The following is a 22,308-nucleotide window of genomic DNA, read 5'->3' on the forward strand; positions in this document are numbered from 1 at the left end:
AATATTTATATATATATTTATATATAATTTAAGTTGAAAATATATATGGTCAAATAATTTCTCATTAATATATTTTATATATACAATATTTTTGTATATCAAATTAAAAAATATATTTTTCCCTTTTCATTTGTATAGTTCAAATATATAATTATTATTATATAATATTAAAAAAAAAAAAATTTATATGATTATTTTATTTTTAATTATTCATTTTAATTTATTCTATTTTTCTTTTTTTTTTTCTTTTTTTTTATGTTTAATTTTTTTTTTTTTAAGATCCAATATAACTTTTTATTTTATTATGAAAATTAAATTAAAATCCGTTTTGACATTTTTATATTAAAATGATAATTTAAAAAAAAAAAAAAATAATAATTAAATAAATAATATAATATATTACAAAAATAAAAATGAAAATCTACAGAATATGTTAAAAATTGTAAAAGAACATATATATATATATATATATATATATATTTTTTTTTTTTTTTTTTCTTGAATTTTTATATATTTTTTTGTTCCGACATATTTTTTTACTTGAAGAAAAATATTTATATATTTTTTATATATAATAATTTATATAGCATAAATCATATATTAATCTATATTTCTTTTTATTTAAAAAAAAAAAAAAAAAATACCTTTAAATTTTAAGCTCATATAAAAAATAAGAATATATGATACCAAATAAATAATTTTAAATATAAAATATGGAGCATAATTAAAGATAATTTTTTTTTCAAATAACAAAAATATTAAATAATATTTAATATATTTTTTTCTTTTTACTTTTAATACAAAAATATTAGATATATAAAATAAAGGGATACAAAAAAAAAAAAAAAAAAAAAATATTATATATATATATAAATCGAATGAAATAATACATAAGTAATTATATAAATATTAAAATTTATTTTTTTATGTGAAGTTATTAAAAATAAGTTGTTTCATTTAATATAAAAATATATATATATATATATATTTTTATGTTTAATGAAGCTTTTTATGTAATATTTTTATAGTATTATATTATAAATATAAGTTATCATATATATCTACATATATTTATATGTATAAAAGAACTTTATCTTTCCATTTCTTTACCTTTTTTTTTTATTTTTTTTTTTTCAATCCCTTTAAAATATAAAATTTTTATTTATTAAGGATAGTATGAGTAAGCATACTGGAAAAATTTTACTTGCATCATCTTGTGCTCTTAGTGTTGGTATTTATTATTATGTAAAAACATCCAAATACTCAGATTATAAGAAAAGATACGAAGGTGTTTTAAATGATATAGAAAGACAAAAAAAAAAATTCAAAAAATGGACATCTGAAAATTTATAAATATTGCAAGAAACAGGAAAAACTATAACCAAAAAGTTATATTTATTATATATATATTTATATTTATTTATCTATATTTTCATATATATAATTCAAATATACATTCAATATATATAACAACCCTTTTGCAGCTATATATATATTTAATTATAAATAAACATAGTCATAAATCAAAAAAAAAAAAAAAAAAAAAAAAAACATAAACAATGAATAAAGCTATTTCAATAGTAAATAAATTAAAAAATGTTTTAAAAAGAAAAAATAACAACCCAAATCCGTCATCGGTTTTTAAAAATTTTAAAATGCAACGTATATATTCAAATGAAAAAATAAATAAGAAAGAACATTATATTTATTTTAGGGAACATGATATAAAAGAAGGTAATACAAATAGATATAAATAAATAAATAAATATATATATATATATATATATATATATAGCATATTTTATTTATATTTTATTCTCTTATTTCTTTTCCATGCAGACTTTGATTACACACATGTAATAAAAACTAGAAATCTATTTAAACCTCGAAGACAATACAAACATGCATTTTTATTTATTTCAATGGGTTCTATTGTTACCATAATCTTATCCGTATTCTTTTTAACATCAAAATGGAACAATAATAATTATTATTAAAACAAAAAAAATAATTACATATATATATTATATATATATATAAATATATTTTTTTGTTTAATTTTAAATTAATTATACTTTCATGAGCTTTGTTTTTTCTACATTATATAAATCATGCATCCATATTCATCTTTTTTTTTTTTTTTTTTTTTATTTTTTTTTTTTTCTTTTAACTTTTAATTGAAAATTTATTATAATTTTAAATATGTTTCTTTAATATAGAATCCAAACATAGTCTCAAGAAATTTTGTTCATCTTTATTTAAGTTGCCATTATGACCACACTTCACTAGAACGGGCCATCCCAAAGCACTAAATTAAAAGAAAATAAAAAGAAAAAATATATATATATATTATACATAGTAACGTAATATATATATAAATTAAATACTCCATATGGCTAACATAAAAATATAAATAGGGTATGTTTTTTTTTTTTTTTTTTTTTTTTTTTTTTTAATTACTTTGGTGAATATATTTTATAATTATCCTTATAATATATCCTAAAGTACGATATTGGTATGAGCGATTTTATATCTATATCCTTATCATCCTCATCAAGATTTATATCTAAAGAATTATTCAGTCGTTGTATAAATGTATATATTATATATGTGTGTGTGAAGAGCTTTTTAAATATTAATATACGATATATAAGAAAAATTATAAAATGTATGTTAGTGTCTTGGCTAATGGTACTATATTCTGAATGTAACTTTTCTGAATATTTTTTCATTTTTTTTATTTCATTTTTTAAAGTAAAATATATCTTGCATATATTCATACGGTTATTTAATCTCATCCAACTTACATATTTTTCTAACTCCCCTGAAAATTTTAAATCATTTATATCTATTCCTATATCTTTGGAAAATATACTAAGAAAATAATTTGATTGTCTTGTTATATCATCCTTATATGAGTTAAAAAAAGATACCATTTGTTTCATATCTATAATATATGTATTATCATCAAATTTGTAAAATATATCAAATTTATTTTTATTCGTGTCCTTTTTATAATAATTCATACATAAAATTAAATCATGTAAAAATAAACATTTTTTAATTTTAAAATATGGAATTGTTATAATATTCTCGTTAAAACAACATTCATCTGTACTAGCTATTTCAAATTGTATATTACCCTTACCTTTAATTTTTTTTGTTCTCATTCCTTCATTGTTATTATTAAACGATCTTGTCAAGTCTTCATCATTATCTATCTTAGATGATAAACCAATACCAGTGCGTGACTTCAATTTTGTAAATAAATTTTTAGACGAACTTGTTATCTTCTTGTCACATCCTTTATCATTATTACATGTTTTTGTATCTTCTTCTTCATCCATTTTATTATTTGTCATATCTTCATTTGTCTGTTCATTTATATTTCTATGAAGATCACAATATTGAGATAGTAAAAATGGAATTTCATATAATCTATTAGCAAATTCAATTTTTTTAGATGATGTAAAACATTGTGATGGATAGGAACCATACACCTTCATTTTAAATATAAAAGCTTTTAAAAAATCAATTTGTTCCTTTTCTGGAATATTATTTATTTCATTAAATAATTGTCCACATGAATTTAAATTATATTTTATTGAATCTACTGTTTCATATAAGGAATCACTAAATTCATCAAGGAATTTTATAACATCTATATCTTCAATACGAAATAATGATTCCTTATCATTATTTCGATTATCTTTATTTATGTGATCATATAAATAATCATTTTTTAAAAAAAACCCACTATATGTAAAATGAACCTTTTCAATATCTTTTCTTTTCGACATATATACGTCTCTTAAAATTTTATTTAATAATTCCATTTCATATGTAAACTCTTTATTTTCTTTTAACATATCGTATATACATGTTTTTTTAAAAAGATTATTATTCATATGTTCCTTTATATAATCATCATAATTAGAACTTGCTTTTTTAAATGTGTCCATAAAACTCACATTATCATTATATATACAATAAATAGCATTGTGTGTTTGTTCTTCTAATTTATCTTCCTTTGAATTATACAATGACATAATAGATTTATATGTCTCCAATCCGATTGAAATAAAAGAATTATTTGTTGTAGAACATTTATTTAGGAACGAAATGCAATCATTTAATACTTTCCAACTTTGAAGAAACAGGCGAAAATCAATATTTTTCAGTTTATTTTCTGACCAATAATTATCTACATATTCGTCTATAATTAGTGTATCAGCAAATGTAGGTAAATCTCTATTCACAATAAAATCATCATAATTATTATTATTATTATGAATGATGTTGTTATTTCTCTTTTCTTTCTTATCATTATTATTATTATTATTATTTTTATTATTATTATTTTTATTATTATTATTATTTAATGTTTGATCAAATGAAGTGTCCATATTTTCTATTCCTTCTTTACCCATATGAACCCCACATTTTTTATCATCATCATCTATTAATAAAGGTAACAAATTCATATTCACAATTTGGTCTTCCTTCATATATTCATGATTTAAAGCTTTTTGTTCATTTGATTTCTTTCTACTAGACTCCATATATAAGTTTCCATTTTTATACACCTTGGATATTTCTCTAGATACTCCAGTTATTGCATTAGACATATAGTGAATTATTTCATCATAATTATCATATATTAATATTTTTGGTACATTTGAATTTATATAATATTTTGTAATATCCAATTTGTAGGATGTAAATTTTAATATGTTATATGCATACTCACCAATCATATATCTAGCTACTTGTTCAAAATTATAAAATGATCTATCAATACATACAAAAGAGATTTTTGATTTTTCTTCTTGACCAGTATTATAATTCACATCTTTTTTATTTAATAACTTATTATTTTCTATATTGTTAATGTTCCATATTTTTTTCATTCTATAATTAGATATTTTTAATTTACATAAAGTAAGAAATTGTAATAATAACCACAATATATACTTTATGGGTACTAACAAATGATCTATTAATTTCGTTTTTTTCCTATTCATTAATAAGATCAATTTATATATTTCTTTTTTAATTCGTCGAATATCTATTTCATTCTTATATATCTTATCTATCATTTCATATGTGCCATTAGACTTTTTATTAAAATTACTTAAATGATAAGATACATAAGAACACAAAGGACCTCCTATAGATGTTCCGTGTAAACCTAAATATTTCACATCTTTTGATAAAAGATATTCAGCAATTTTTAAAGCATCCATATTATTTCTATTAAAGTTTGGATATCCACATGATTTGCCATACCCACGATAATTATATACAAAAACATTTATATTATTTTGTAAATAAAATTGTAAGGTTCCACCATAACAAGCATTTAATTCATAATATGCTCCATTAGGATTAAAATATAAGACAACAGGAACATCACGTAAATAATCTTCATGATATATATAATTATAAAATTGATTATTAAAAGCTCTAAAAAATATATTATATCTATTATATTTATTATTATTATATTTATTATTATTATTATCATTAGACATATCTAAATGAAATAATTGATCAGGGTTTGTTCTCAAATTTTCATAATATTTTTCCATTTTGCTATTTAAAAACTTTTTACAAGGTATAAACATACAATCTAATTTGTTTCGATTCATATATAAATATTCTTGTTTTGCGTAGTATTTATAAATCATTTCATATTTAAATAAATCTAATGTACCAACTATTTGATTTTTTATAAAAGATTGAATATTACCTATATTCATTTTGTCCTTTAAACTATTTTTTCTAAAAATATCTCCTAATATATTTATAAGATGTATTAATTTATTTAACAATTTTAAAAATTTATCATCTTCTATTAAAATATAAAAATCTTTATAATTTGCATGACTAATGGATTTTTCATAATTCTCATGATAAAATAAAGTTAAAATATTTATTTCTGCATATGCAGACATATTCTTATTCGATGGTAAATTATCCATACTTTTAATATTATTGTTACTGTTATCTCTATCAATAATTTTGGATTTTTCATCAATATTTGATTCATTCTTTCCATTGAAATAATCAAAATGATCTTTTAGGTTTTCACCAGTTTTATTTTTTATATTTATTTCATTACACATTTTAATATTCTTACTATTTGAATTTCGTAAATTTTTTTTTTCATCTAAAGATGTATTATTATACAAATTAAAAATATTTTTGTGCACATCATTAACCATAGTATTAATTATTCCACTTATTTTTTTTATATAATTTTGAATACCTTCATATTTTAATATCTGGTAAGGTTCCTTTTGGTATATATCTCCTTTGCTTGTTATAAATTCATTAACAGTTTCATTGAAATCTTTTCCTATATTAATTTTAGTAAATATATCAGGACATATAATATCATTCTTATTAACATGTATATAAATTTCATTAATTTTTATCATAAAATATTTCAAATGATAATAAAAATTTAATTGTTCTTCATTCAAATCCACATTTTCTTCTAAATTTATATACAAATAATAGGTTACATATAAAGTATACAATATATATAAACTGCTAAAAAAGTTGTAGTAGTTTTCTTTATTATTATAGGAAAACAATTCTTCTAATTTTATTTTATATGTATTCTCCTTATCTTTTTTTTCATTTCGTATCTTCTCCTTAACAATTGTGTGGATGTCTTTTAAAACAGCTGATAATTTAGATGTCTCTCTTAAATAAAATTTGGAAAATTCAATTCTGTTGTCATAGTTGGTCTGTAATAACAAAAATAATATTGAGTATAAGAAAAATTAATATAATATAATAAATATATAATGTTTATTATGATGGATTAAATGGGGTACAACCTTCATAAATTCACATTAAACGAAAATATATATATATATATATATATATATATTTTATATATAATTTAAATATATTATACATATTTACCTTGTTTTGATAAATGAACAGACTTCCAGGGTATGTTAAAGCTCTTACGACAAAATGGAAACATACATAAAACAATAATATATTAACAAACAAATAAAATAAAGCGTTGTTGAATATAAACAAAAACAAAGACACATATGTGTAAAAAAGGTATAACAATGTTATACAGAAAAATATTAATGAGCTTTTTTTTTTAAAACTCTTAAGTAACTTTTTGCCAATCATATTTATAAAATCACACATATATACATATATATAATACTATTAAAAATATTAATAATGTTAATTATAACAATGTCAATTATGCGTAAATACTATTCTTTAATTTTTAGTCATATCATTTATTCAATATGCACAAATATATGTTTTTTCTGCCTGTTATGCATTTTCAATTATATATGGAGAAAATTTTAAAAAAGGATTTATGTAAATTGAGTATATTTATAAACATATAAATATATCATATTAAAAAGAAAAAGAATTATAAATCTGAATAAGATTAATATAGCATGAATTGGGTAAAATAATATATATATATATATATGTTCTAATTAAAATTGTTTGTAAAAATTTTATAACGTTAAATTTTTATAAGTTTTATATATTGATATAACAAACATTAAAGCGAAAAAAGTTTTTACAGCAAGTATGAAAATGATATGAAAAAAAAATAAAAAGAAAAACAAATAAAAAAATAATGTAATAAACTGTGAAATATAAATTATATTATATATAAATATTTCCTCATTTAATTAAAAATACAATTCATTTTATAATTATTCAAAATGCAAGTATTTATGTATTAATAAAATTGGCTTTTCGTTTTTTTTTTTTTTTTTTTTTTTTTTTTTTTATTTATTTTTTACCTGCATGTTCAGAAATATTTTATAAATTATAAAAAATAAAAAAAATAATAAATGATATAAAAAAAAAAAAAAAAAAATTATAATAAACAATGATAACAATTAAAAGACATATATGTTTTTCAAAAAAATGGAAAATAAAAAAAAAAAAAGAAAATATATAGTAATAAAGAAAGATAATAAATTTTTTATATTTTCAGATTATATAAAAGATTTTTATTTCAAAAAATTGGAAATAATAGAAAAAAATATAAATAAAATAAATAAATAAATATAAAATTAAAAATATATATATATATTTAATTATTTATTTGCCCAATTATTTATATAACAACTATATATATACCAAAAAAAAATACATACATATATATATATATATATATACATTTCATACATATATTTCGTATTTCTCCTTTTTATTTTCAATATCTTGCTTTAATTTGTCTTGTAATTTTAATAAAATGGGATGACTAACATTCATTTCAAATGGTTCTTTTTTATTTTCTGTACAGAGAATAATTTTTCGTATGGGTAAAATATTCCTAGTTGTTGAACATATAAATGAAAATTCGAATTTGTGAATGTCTTTAATATCAATAAAATCTTTTATTAGTTTTATATTTTCCCTTTCACATAAATTGATTATTTGTTCTCTTATAGTTCCTTTAAGAACTAGTTCATCTTTGGCTGTATATAAGGTATCATTAAGAAAACAAAAAAAATTGCATGATAAACCTTCAGTTATTTGATTATTTTCATTGAATAAAACTACTTCATGACTATTTTCATTTTTAAGTTTTAAGAATTTATCTCGTACTTGAAATACATCTGCATATTTTATATTAGGTGTTTTTCTCTCTCCACACATCATATCTATTTGAACATGATCTTGATGTTTTGGTAAACATTTTATATAACACAAAATAGAATAATATTTTTCCAACATATCGACAGTACTATTAATATCCCAGGTTAATGTAATCATAACCATATAATTGGAATTATCACTGAAATGTTTTTTTTTTAAATCATCTTGTAAATTATTTAAATATTGAAAACCTGTTTTTATGTTTTTACTACTATTTTTATATATATCTTCAACTGTTAAATCCTTTAAAATTTTCGATATACGTTCTCTGTTTGTATCATTTTCTTGCACCTTCAAATAGTTGGAACAATATTTATGTAAATTATTCATATGAAGAGTAAAGTTAAAGATATACTCTGGAGAAATCACCGTTTTCATTGTTGTATATACTCCTTGTATCCCTAATTTAATAAAATCTTGAGTTGATAAATCAACAAGAGATGGAACATTGTCTTTAATTAAAATTGCCATTTTTAATAAAATGTTATATAATTATTAAATTAAAAATATCATAGACGAAGGAAACTATTATATACATATAGAAATATATAAATATATATATATATGTGGGATAATAAATATTTATTTAATTATATAATTAATTTATTTTTTATGCTTTTCTTTAAATATGTTATGAACAATATATAATTTAATATACTATTTACTTAAATATAAATATATATATATATTTTTTTAATTCTTCTATAGAATTCAAAACAAATAAAGGAAATTAATATATTTAAATAGGCTTTTTAAAAATAATCATATATTATTATATAAATGTGGATATATATGATAAATTTTAATTTATATGTCACCTAAGTATGATACCTAAATAATTACAAATAATAGAAAAAAATAAAATTTAATTCATAAATGTATGTATAATTTGAATTATTCTTTTTTAAAATATAATAATAAAGGGGGAAAAAAAAAAAATAATATATATATATATATAATATATATAACTATTTAGGGTTTTTCTTTATATTTAATAACAACGTTCATAGTTATTCCTAAATTTTGAATGAAATTAATGAAAATTTGGGAAGATAAATTTTGATATATTAAAAATTAGAATATAAATAAATATATATATATTTATATAAATTTTTTTTTTTTTTTTTTTATATATATATATTTGTATAAATATGAACTAAATATATAAAGAAAGCTACTGACAACATTGCTTATATTAGTTCTTTATTTCTTAATATATAATGTATAAACTTTTTGTGCATTTAAAATAAGAGTATTATTCCGAATACTTATTATAATTATTTTTTAATTGTTTCACACATTATTTTTTTTCATATACATATATAATATATAAATATATATATAATATATTTCCTTACAATATCTTTCTTGTATTTATAAATAATTTTTGTTTTTATTTATTTTATTTTTTTTTTTCTTAAAAGAAAATAAAAATATAACATATCCCTATTATTATATACGTAAATATGTAAATGTGTACTTTTTTTTTTTTTTTTAAATTATTTCTTAAATATATTTATAATAATATATCTTTTAGTTTACATTTACTATAATTATTTAATTTAAATTTTTTTGTAACATTTTGCTTTTATAAAGTATTACATCAAAGGTTGATATAAAATAGAAAAAGACAAAAAAATATTATTTTTATTAAAATAATAACATAAAATTTATATTGAAATATTATCTTGTATTATTAATTGTCAGAAATAACTGATATTGATTTATTTTCAATTTCAAGCTTTTTATCATTAATAAATAAATTCATAAATATATATATTATATATATATATATTTATTTATTTATTTATTTACTTATTTACAATTTTAGAGAGGAACGAATTTATATATAAAAATATAATACTTCTTATACACAAAGAAATAATAATAATAGAATTAATATATATTCTTACATGAAGCTGTAAATAATATATGTCATTTAAATGTTATATTTTTTTTAATTTTTAATAAATGGACTGATATAATATAATGAAAAAAATTAAGGACGAATTTGATGATTATTATGATGCATATGAAGAGAATTGGTCACCTGATACATTTGCAGAATTGGAATCAAGCGAAAGTTTAGAAAAAACGATACAAAAAAAAATGTATAAAGAAGAACTTGAGCAGAGCAATTTCTTTTGTGCAGCAAAGGAAATATATTCAAACGACTCCGAAAATATGCAAGTAGATAATAATGATATAAAAAAAAAAGAAATAACTAATGATAATAATAGTGGAGGAGAAAATGATGATATAATAAATGATAATAATAACAGTCATCATTTGGTATTAGATATTGACGAAAATATCGATCTTACTGAGGAAGACGTTGAAGCTTCTAATAAAAATGAAAATAATTTCGATGAAAATAAATGGACTAATCATTTTAACGAAGAAGATCAAAAGGAAGATTCAAACAAATTATATGAAGAAAGGAATGATGATATAGATGAGAACAAAAAAAGTCATGAAGAAATTAATTTATTTAAAGATATATATGATGAATTAGAAAATTCTAAAAATGAAAAAGAAAATAACTATGAGAATTATTCATATAATGAAAATTATTCTAATAAAAAAAATGAAAACTCTGATTCTTTTATGAATGAATTAAATATGTATAGTAATAACATAGAAAGAAATGATAATGAAAAAAATGATTCGTTAAGTGTCTTTAATAGGAACGAATCTGACTTAAATTTATTTGATGATTTAAATGATACCAATCATTATAACAGTAATAGTAAAGATAAAAATGATTTCGATCCATGTAGTAATAGTTATAATGAATATAAAGAAAAAGATGATGTTTTTGTTGATAATAATAATAGTAATAATAATAATAATAATAATAATAATCATATGAATGATATTTTTGAGAACTGTCATAGATATGAAAAAAACGAAGAATATGAAAACTATTCAAATAAATCATTTTGTCCTATTTTAAAGAAAGGAGAAAATAATTATGATGATACAAAGGAAAATAAAATTGATATGATAAATATGAATAATTTTGAAAGATATAATTTAAAAGATGAAAATGTATGTTTACAAAATGATGATATTGTTAGTATTATCAGTGAAAGATTACAAGAAGATAAAAATAAAAATTCTATGGATTATAGTTTTTATAATAATAATACATGTACAAGTTATAATGATAAGGATATAAAAGAAATCTTATCAAATTATAATATGTCAAATGATATATCTAATAATTTATCTAATATTATTTCAAATATGATATCTAATAATCTATCTAATATCATATCAAATAATATATCAAATTATAATATATCCGATAGTATTGATTCAAATAAAAATAATTTAAAATATAATAATAGTCTTAATAATAATGACAGTACTATAGATAATGGTACCAATAGCTCTAATAATATAAATTATAGTAACAATAATAATAATAATAATATAAAAAATAATACCTCTTGTATTAATGATAATTATAATGGTAGATTGCATAATAGTTCATTATCCAATAAAGATATATACAATGAAATGAATAATAAAGACACAAATATTAAAAGTGATATTTTCAATAATTCTTTAGATAAACATTATTATAATGTGAATTATAGTTATGATAACTCTTATATAGATAAAGAAATAAATCATATGTTTGAGGAAGATAATTTAGAAAATGGTTCAATGGAATATAACAACAATTATAAACCTTTTGACAAACCGATAAACAAAGAAGATGATAATAAAAAGATAGACACACACACAGAGATAAATAATAGTAAAAATAATGATATAAATATAAATATAAATAGATATAATGAATCTAATTACTCTAGAGAATATTTTGAAGAGATTGAAAATGAATTAATAATGAATGATAAAAATAATATAAATAATATAAATAATATAAATAATTATGCTCAAGGTGATATATATAATATTAACGAACAAAAAACACAATCTGTAACACAAAAAGAAGGAAATGATGAAGAAATTAAAACAAGGGAAAATAGTATTGATATTTGTGTAGACTTATATGATGAAGAACCTTGGGACGAAAATATAAAAAGAGAAAACAACAATGACAAGAAAAGTTTATCTAATCAGAAAGGAAAATATAATAAATCCTCCATTTTAAAAGATAACTCTTCAAATAATAATAATAATATTGAGAAGAACAATGTTAATGTTATAGGTGATAAAAAGAAGAAACAAACAAAAAAGGAAACATCACAAAATAATAATAGTAATCATGTTAATAAGAAAGAAAGGATTATATCTACAAAATTAATAAACCAAACGAACGAAAGTGATAACCTTAAAGAACTAGGAAATGAATTAAATAATCAGATTAATAAACTCGAAAAAGAACAAGATAAAGTTAAAAAGCTAGAATATGAATTAATAGCTAAAAGTGCAGAAATAGAATTAGAAAGAGAAGAAATGAAAAATACCATAGAACAAGAAAAAAAAAAAATGATGAAAACTATTGAAGAAGAAAGAAAAAAATGGAATAAAGAAAAAAAAAGAATTGAAGGAGAAGTAGAGAAACAGAGAAATATTATAATGCATAAAAGAAAATTAACAAACGAAATAGCAATGTTCAAAAATAAAATAAAAGAATTAGAAGAGAAATTAGAAAAAGACAAAAAAGAACATAAAATTATTGTAGACAAATTAAAAAAAAAGGTAGACAATTTAAAAATAGAAAATGAAAAACTTAAAACAGAATTAAAAATATCAGATGAATATAGAAATAAATTAGAAGTATATCAACAAAATACTATTATGAAATTAGCTACAACAGTTAATAAAACAAAAAAAAGCCAAAATTATAAAGGTAAAAGTTTTTTAAATACATCATCTGAATCTTCAATGCAAGAAGAATTATATAATAACAATTATAATAATAATAGTAATAGTATAAACAATAGCGATATTATAAATAATCACAATAATGCTAAGAATAAATCATATGATTCCAAAAAAAATAATAAATTAGATATAGACAAGAACTTGTTGGAGTCTTCAGATAATTGTGATGATATAAAAAAAATTATTAATAATAAAAAAAATAATATACATAAGGATTTAGAAATTATATATAATAGTTCTATTAACACAGAAGATGAAATTTATAACAAAAAAATATTGGACAATGACTACAAAATAAAAGGTAATAATAATAATAATAATAATAATACACATTTGAAAAGTAAGAAGAATAAATTTACACTGGATAAATTATTTATTCAAAACAAAAATGATAAAGATAGTCATAAACATTCAGATAATAATAAAATAGATGAAGAATATATTAATAAAAATTTAAAGAGAATGAGATCAATAATTAAAAATAAAAAAAAATTGTTAGAAGAAAAAATGTCTTCTCAGGAAAATGACGATAGTTGTAGTTTAGTAACTACTACAAATGATATTAATTTGAATGAAAAAGAAGCATTTTTTTATGAGCACTGTAAAAAGAATAAGGATGAAATTTTATTCAGTGATGATATAAAATATGCAAATAATAAAACAAATATAAAATATGACAAAAGAATATCCAATAAAGATGGGGATGATATTATATATGAAAATATGAATAAGAAGAAAAATAAAGGTAGTACACTAAATAATAATAATAATAATAAAATAATGAAACCATCTTTGGTTAATAATACAAATGAAATATATATGAGTGATTATAATACAAATGAGAATAATGAAAGGTCTTACAAAACATATAGGAATTATTCTACTAGTAATCAAAAAAGAAAAGATGATATTATAAATAATAAAGTAATATCTAAAAAAAGAACAAATAGTATAGATAGATATAATAGAAATAATAATAATATATGTAATGATAATAATTTAAAACCTTTTGGTAAGGACTGGAATTTTGTAATGAACTTTGATTTTGACGAATTATTCAATCAATGTGAAAATGTTATAGAATCTATTTTTTCCTCATCTAAAAAAATAAAATATAGACAAGCATTTATTGATGGAAAGGTAGAAACTTTATTTGATGATGGATTAAAATTAATTGAGAAAAACAGAAATAAAAAAATTATGCATCCAAGTAATATAACAATATATCTGTACCCTACAAAGGATTACAAGGCACACCTTCCAAATTCTTACATGGTAAATTTTAAGAAAAAAATAAAATATATATATATATATTTGTGTGACCATATTTCTATTACTATATTTCATACATTTTTATATCAATATCGTGTCTGCCTTTTAGTTATTTCGATTTGTTAACAAAGGAATATATCAAGTGAACATACCAAATAAATGTCAACTAAACAAGTAAATATTAAAAAAAAAAAAAAGAAAAAAGAAAAAGAAAAAGAAAAAGAAAAATCTTCATTAGAGACTATTTTTTTCACTACATATATGTACATATATATATATATATATATATATATATATATATATATATATTTATTTATTTATTTATTTATTTATTTATTTTCCTTTTTGCTTTTATTTTCTTAAGATTTCCAAGTGGACAAGTAGATTGTAAATATACTGATGGACATATACAAATATTATTTTGTGATGGAAAAAGAAAAGAAATATTACCCAACAGGGAGGAGTATGTTATATTACGTAACGGTAATATATTAAAATTAATATAAAAATGGACTTATATAAAATATTAAGAATAAAGCATATGTATATCCTTTTCTTATATAAATATATTCCTTATATGAATACATTTATAACTACAACATCAATATTATAAATAAATATTATTATAAATAAATATTATTATAAATAAATATTATTAATAAATAATTTTTTTTTTTTTTTTTATTTTTCCATTTCCCTTCAGGAACTATGAAAAAGTTAAATTAAAATACGTGTGTTCACGAATATAAATATATATTGGATATATTTTTAACTCAGTTTATAAGATTTGATGTTTTATTCATAAGTGAGGATATAACAAGATAAATATTTGAAATATAAAGAAACAAATAAATTTTAAATTTTATATAATCTGAATTATAAATATTAAAATATATATATATATATATATATAATTCCTTTTTTTTTTTTTTAATCTTTTTGGAATATATTATATATATATATATAATATATAGAACTTATATTATTTTATTATTATTTTCTTTATTTATTTATTTTTTCTTTATTTATATATTTTTTATTTTTATTCTTTTTTTTTGTTATATATTATAAATAAATATAATATAATATATATTTTATATATGTACATATTTTTTTTTTATCATTTTGGGAGTTCACATATTTAGTGCTTCCTTTTGTAAGCACATATTAAAAAAAAATTTTCGTATTTTTCTTTCTTTTTTTTTTTTTTTTTTTTTAAATTCAAAACAAAAAATAAATAATTTATAAAGTTAATAAATATATTATAATATATATATATATATATTTTTACTTTTATCCTAATTGTATATAATTAGCTTTATGCATATAATTTCATTACTTAATTAGTAAATATTTTAATATATATATATATATTAATGTTTTTAAAATATATTTTTCCTATTGAAAAAAATATAAAAAAATTTATTGGTATTCTTAATTCTTAATATTTATATATATGAATATATTTTTTTATTTCATTGAATATTATTTCAAAATGATATTTCAAATATAGTAATTATAATCCATACCAGAAGTTATATATTCAAAAAAAAAAAAAAAAAAAAAAAAAAATTAAAATAAAACATAATAAAATAACAAATGACATGTAACTTAAAATATTTATATAATGATGAAATGGATGTATTATGTATAGTATTTATATGAATAATGAATTTTCTTGATATTATAATTTTATTTCCGTGATAATAAGAAGGGTTATATATATATATATATATATATATATATATTTTTATATTTATTATTTATTTTTTTATTGTAAGATATATACATTTTCCCTTTCATTATTATATATCTACATATATTTTTTTATGAAATAATGGATGAAGAGAAAGTTTTAAGCTATATTAGTCCCAGTAACAGCATCAATAATATACCATATAGTAATTTTATATTACCAATGTTAATAAAAAGAAAGATGCTTAACGATTTATATGATGATAATATTAATGATGATGAAAATAATGAAGGAGGTGGATATGAAAGGAAAAGAGCTAGGAAAAGTTTATATGAGAACTTTGAACTTTTAAAAGAACAGAAATTAGAGGAACATGATATATGTATAGATCATTTTAAAGATATGGAAAAATATTGTGAAAAAATATATGAATTAAAAAATATATATAATTTTTTATTTAATAATATTAATATAAATTATAACAATTATGATATTTTATATGTAAATAAAAAATTTTGTACTATTAATTGTAATAATATGATTTATGATAATAATTTATTTATAGACAATTTTATATACAACTTATTTAATTATGATAAGATGGATAAAGGGTATCTACTACCAAATGATGTAATAAAATATGGGAAAGAAAATATACATAATATTACACATGATATTTATAATAATAATATATTTTTAAAAAACAAAAAAAAAACAAGAAAAAATATTGGAAGAAGATACTTAAATTGTATATCCAATCAACTATTATATATTGATGATTTATCAAGACATGATATTTTATTATTAATTTCTTTTTTTATTCAATTACAAAATGAACAAAAAAAAAATGAAAAAGAAGAAAGAAATTTAGAAAATATAGCAAATATTAATGAAATTAAAATGAATATATATTCATTAAATGATATTTATAATTATTATTATAAAGAAAAAATGTATCAATGTTTTACTTGTGGATTGAGATTTATAACAAGCATGGAAAAATTAAATCATTTAGAAAATCATTACAAGAAAAGTCAATATTATATGAACAATTCAGAAGGAACATCTATATCCAAAAGTAAAAAAAGATTTATTTATTTAGATCATATAAATTTACCTATAGAAGTTTTTGTTTGTAAAAATTATTCTATCTTTGAAGATTTTTATGATAATGTAGTAACCAAAAATATGGCTTCCTTTAATTTTCAAGGTTCCCATGTAGAGGAACAAATATTGGATGATAATAATGATATGAATAATTATTATAATGATGATGAAAATATTTTTTATTATGATGAAGCAGAAGAAAAAAAAAAAAAAATAATAATAAAAGACGAAAGTAAAAATAATGATAATTTATATTTTTCTTATCATAATAATCAAATAAATACACATCATCCTCATAAGGATAAAAATTTAAAATCATTTTTAAGTAATAATACAAAAAATAATATACAAAATGAAATATATAATATTTATAATATGTCTTCACATAATAATAATGTTGGAAACATATTTAATTTTAAAAAGACATACAATAATATAGATAATTTTTTTAATAATAAAGAAACAGTACATAATATGATTAACCCTAATATGGTTATAGATAAAAATAAAAAAAAAAGGAATATTTTAAATGATAGAGAAAAAAGTAGTAATGAAATAAATTTCTTTGATTATATTTATGGAAATGAAAATACATATGATGTTTATTTATCTAATTATTATACAGTAACTGAAGATAATAGTGTTTTAATAAATTATATTAATGGACCTACTATGTATAGAAATATTATGAAATGTTTAGAAATTAAAGATATATATAATTATAAATTTCCTTCATGGATACCTAAAAGAAGTATAAATAATTTTTTTATTAAACGAATTAATGAATTAGATAAAGATCCTATGAGTATTCCAAAGAAGACAAATATATATACAAATATGTTATCTGGTAGGACTCCAGGTAGTAACTATCCTCTTAATAAATATAACCTACAGGATGATATTATTATTAATAATAATATTAATAGGAATAATAATTTGAAGGAAAAAAATAAAAAAAAAATTAATGTAATAAACAAAAAGAATTTGTGGAATATTTGTACTACTACCCATGAATTTTATAATAACAAAGGATTATGTCCAATAAATGTTTTTTTAAATTATGAAAAGGAAATTACTGTACAAGAAGAAACAGAAAAGATTTATCAAAATGATAATGATGATAATAAAAAAGAATCAGATGCATGCCCTTTTCAGAATTCTATATGTACCCAAGAAAATGTCGAAAACAATAATGTATTATATTCATTTTTAAATATTTTTAATGAGAAATATTTTTCACATACAGACATTTTTAAAAATATATTACTTTTTTATATAAGGAAACATTATTTTATGATAACAAATGAGCTTAAGGATAATGTTGATTTTAATGAATTACATTCAAGGTTATTTCAATACATATATAATAATTATTCTAAGACAATATCTATATTTAATATAAATAATTATAAAATAGATACCTGCTTTTTATGTAAACAAAACTTTTCCTTTGAATATTCATATGAATATAATGATTTTTATTATACTAATGTTATTTGTGTGGATTTAAAAAATGTATATGAAAATCATGATATGGAAGATATAGAAGAGGAAACCAAAACAAATTACGATATTGATATGAGTATAAAAAGAATTGATCATATGTGTGATGAATATATTTATAATAATAATAATAATAATAATAATAATAATAGTTATGATATAATGGATACATCTTTATATCAAAAACATAAAGAATTAAATCAATTGTGGAAAGAATGTAATAAAGAAATGTATGATAATAGATTAACACATCCAGAATTATTGAACAACAAAATAAATAAAAACGAAATTAATAATTGTCCAAACGATAATAATATAAAAAATGTAAATAACATGAATGAATATGATAATATAAATATTAATAATATATTTAATGAGATTAAAAAAATTATAGATGATAATTGTTTAGTTGAGAATACAATTATTGAATCTTCCATGGATTATAATAATAATATGAATATTATAAATAAAAAAAACAAAAAAAGAGATAATACCATGAATCATTATAATAATTTATTTAAAAATTTGTGTATTCCATATGACACATTAGATACATTGCATAGAATTAAAAAGAGTAACATAACAGGTAATACAAATATGACAACAAATAATTTTAATAATAATACAACACAAGAGGAAGGATATACAAATGAAGAGATAGATAATTTTGTAAAAAATTATGATAATATAACAAATGATATAAAGAATGCCGTATTTCAGAGTACCTACCAAAATAGATGTACATCAAAAAATAATAAAAATTGTTTTAACGATATAATTATGAGTTACATAAATAATGATGAAAATAAAAAAAGGGAGCATACCAACATTTATTTCCCTTCTAAAAATTATACCTATACAAACTTTACATATTTCCATATACAGTGTTTTAAAAATTATATAGAATATTCTATACTTCCATATTACTTCCTTACAAAATTAAATGACAAGTATTTTAAAAATATAATATTAGGAGCAATAACTGATTTATATAATTCTTACAAAAATATATGTAACAAGAATAATAGTACAGATCTTAAAATATCAAACTTTAAAAAAAAAAGACAATTTCATAAAAGGAGACACTTTTAATGATCAAAGTTGAAATGTTACAACGAAAAAATTGGATATAAATAAATTAATACATATGGGTGGGTTATTTTTATAGTAGTACTTAAACACAATATAAGAACATCATATTATTAATATAAAAGATTAATTGTTTTGTATTTATATATGACATATCTAAAAAAAAAAGATTTGTCAAAAAGGAATATTTATCATATATATATATATATATATATATAATATATATATTTTTTTTTTTTTGGTTTGACTTGTACATTCATTGTCTTTCTTTTTTTTTTTAAATATTTTTGTGTTTATAAGAAACATAATTTTTTTTAATAATTTGTTTTAAAACTGTTTTTTTTTTAGTAATTTTTTTAAAAACTTGAAAAAAAAAAAAAAAATATATATAATAAAAATAAAACTAAAATTATTGTTTAAAAATAATGATTTTTATTATATTTTCCATATATATTATATTTCTTTTATTTTTCTTTTTGTAAATAAAACAAAAACATATGTTAATTATAAATACTTGGTTATATACCACATATATATATATATGTATACTTTACAAAATTTTAGGTATGAAATAAATTGAAATTATTAATATATGTATATATAACATATGGTGGATCGTACATATATATAATATGTAATATATATAAAAATAAAAAGAAAAATAAAATAAGCTTATACTAAATTAGTATAATATATGACGTTATAAAATATATATATATATATATATATATATATATATTTTTTTTTTTTTATTTATTCATTTGATTTGATTATATATTTTGTTCAATCGTTTATTTAGTAATCTAGAGGACATCTGACACAATTTTTTACAAAATCACAAAATTTGCATTTCCACTTATCGGAGTTTTCTACAACATCACTAGATCTTTTTCCATCCCAATAATCGAGTAATATATTTATAGTATATAAAGTAGAATGATAAAAGTATGGAATTAGATTTCTTGAAAATTCTTTTCCTTCATGTTCATATACAATTTCCATTTCTTCTTTAATTTTTGGTAATTTCATAAATAATTTATTTAATTCGATAGATAAGTTTTCTAAATTTTTATATTTAACAAGATCAACAGCAGTAAATTCAAATAAGGGATCACATTCATAAATTTCAAAAAGTTTTTTAAAATCAGCTTTTCCATTTTTTAATTGTTGTAATATAAAACAATATGTTTGAACTTGTATAGCTGAAGTTCTTTTTTGTGCTAGAGAAGGTTCTTTTTTTTCTTTTCTTGTTTTTGTATCAGATATAATAAGATATTCTTTTTTAGTAACATTATCATATTCAATTCTCAATTCATCAATAATACCTCTTAAAACATAATTTCTTATAATACCAAAAACCCAAACTTCTCTAGCTTTTTTAGTTTGAAATAATTGTCCTAATAATGTTATACTATTTAATAAACGATAACCTAAAGATTCTTCTCTTGTATTTACTTCTACATTTACAATTAAGTGATCAGCTTTTTCTAATATTTCATGTCTCTCAATACCTAAGCGCATAGCTTCTGTTTCTTTTCTTTTTCCTGTTGTCAAAACTAATTCTAGTTGTTGTTCACACCATAATTGAGCTGACAAATCTGTAATACTTAATTTATATTTTTTATTAAATTTTTCATTTGGAGATTTAGATTCTTTATATAATTTTTCAGTCTCGTTAATTTGTTGTTCTTCTAATAAATCCTCTATATCATTTACTAACAGATCATATTCAGATGGTGATACAATATCTTTCTTCTGTTCTTTTATATGTTCATGAAAAAGCCTATTTCGTTTTTCTATATTTAAGTTGTCATTTTCTTCTTCCTTTTTCCAAATTATATTGTATGTCGTAAGCATTTTAAAAAATAACAAAAAAAAAAAATAAATAATAAAATAAAATAATTTAAAAATTATAAATAAATGTTTTGAAATATATTTTGGTATCTATATATATATATATATTTAAATGTGTAAATATTTATCTATATACATATAAATATATAAATAGGTATATATACATATGTGTATATTTCATGTTTCCTTTATAAAATTTCTCCTATAAAATAGAATAGCACATATTATATAGCACGCACATATAATACAAA

The 22,308-nt window shown here is 18.2% G+C and overlaps 7 protein-coding genes across 7 annotated transcripts; 4 read left to right on the plus strand and 3 right to left on the minus strand.

Annotated features, from left to right (window-relative positions):
- Positions 1-1,176: 1,176 nt before the first annotated feature.
- PGSY75_1458100 (hypothetical protein) lies at positions 1,177-1,353 on the plus strand (the record flags this gene model as incomplete). The annotated part of the gene is made up of 1 exon (XM_018788266.1): positions 1,177-1,353. The coding sequence occupies one exon, from the start codon at positions 1,177-1,179 to the stop codon at positions 1,351-1,353; it is 177 nt and encodes a 58-aa protein (XP_018639638.1).
- A 206-nt stretch (positions 1,354-1,559) lies between these two features.
- PGSY75_1458200 (hypothetical protein) lies at positions 1,560-1,997 on the plus strand (the record flags this gene model as incomplete). Its single annotated transcript, XM_018788267.1, has 2 exons — positions 1,560-1,734; positions 1,840-1,997. 2 exons carry the CDS (start codon positions 1,560-1,562, stop codon positions 1,995-1,997), a joined length of 333 nt encoding a protein of 110 aa, XP_018639639.1.
- A 199-nt stretch (positions 1,998-2,196) lies between these two features.
- Positions 2,197-7,182, minus strand: PGSY75_1458300 (hypothetical protein; the record flags this gene model as incomplete). Its single annotated transcript, XM_018788268.1, has 3 exons — positions 2,197-2,308; positions 2,461-6,758; positions 6,940-7,182. 3 exons carry the CDS (start codon positions 7,180-7,182, stop codon positions 2,197-2,199), a joined length of 4,653 nt encoding a protein of 1,550 aa, XP_018639640.1.
- Positions 7,183-8,190: 1,008 nt separating this feature from the next.
- Positions 8,191-9,141, minus strand: PGSY75_1458400 (aminodeoxychorismate lyase; the record flags this gene model as incomplete). Its single annotated transcript, XM_018788269.1, has 1 exon — positions 8,191-9,141. One exon carries the CDS (start codon positions 9,139-9,141, stop codon positions 8,191-8,193), a length of 951 nt encoding a protein of 316 aa, XP_018639641.1.
- Positions 9,142-10,659: 1,518 nt separating this feature from the next.
- On the plus strand, positions 10,660-15,534 carry PGSY75_1458500 (putative spindle assembly abnormal protein 4; the record flags this gene model as incomplete). Its single annotated transcript, XM_018788270.1, has 4 exons — positions 10,660-14,811; positions 14,918-14,982; positions 15,173-15,291; positions 15,512-15,534. 4 exons carry the CDS (start codon positions 10,660-10,662, stop codon positions 15,532-15,534), a joined length of 4,359 nt encoding a protein of 1,452 aa, XP_018639642.1.
- A 1,111-nt stretch (positions 15,535-16,645) lies between these two features.
- Positions 16,646-20,206, plus strand: PGSY75_1458600 (hypothetical protein; the record flags this gene model as incomplete). The annotated part of the gene is made up of 1 exon (XM_018788271.1): positions 16,646-20,206. The coding sequence occupies one exon, from the start codon at positions 16,646-16,648 to the stop codon at positions 20,204-20,206; it is 3,561 nt and encodes a 1,186-aa protein (XP_018639643.1).
- Positions 20,207-20,998: 792 nt separating this feature from the next.
- Positions 20,999-22,060, minus strand: PGSY75_1458700 (putative exonuclease V, mitochondrial; the record flags this gene model as incomplete). Its single annotated transcript, XM_018788272.1, has 1 exon — positions 20,999-22,060. The coding sequence occupies one exon, from the start codon at positions 22,058-22,060 to the stop codon at positions 20,999-21,001; it is 1,062 nt and encodes a 353-aa protein (XP_018639644.1).
- Between the last annotated feature and the right edge of the window lie 248 nt (positions 22,061-22,308).

The sequence above is a fragment of the Plasmodium gaboni genome, chromosome 14, assembly GCF_001602025.1.
Source record: "Plasmodium gaboni strain SY75 chromosome 14, whole genome shotgun sequence".
NCBI classification, from domain to species: Eukaryota; Apicomplexa; class Aconoidasida; order Haemosporida; family Plasmodiidae; genus Plasmodium; species Plasmodium gaboni.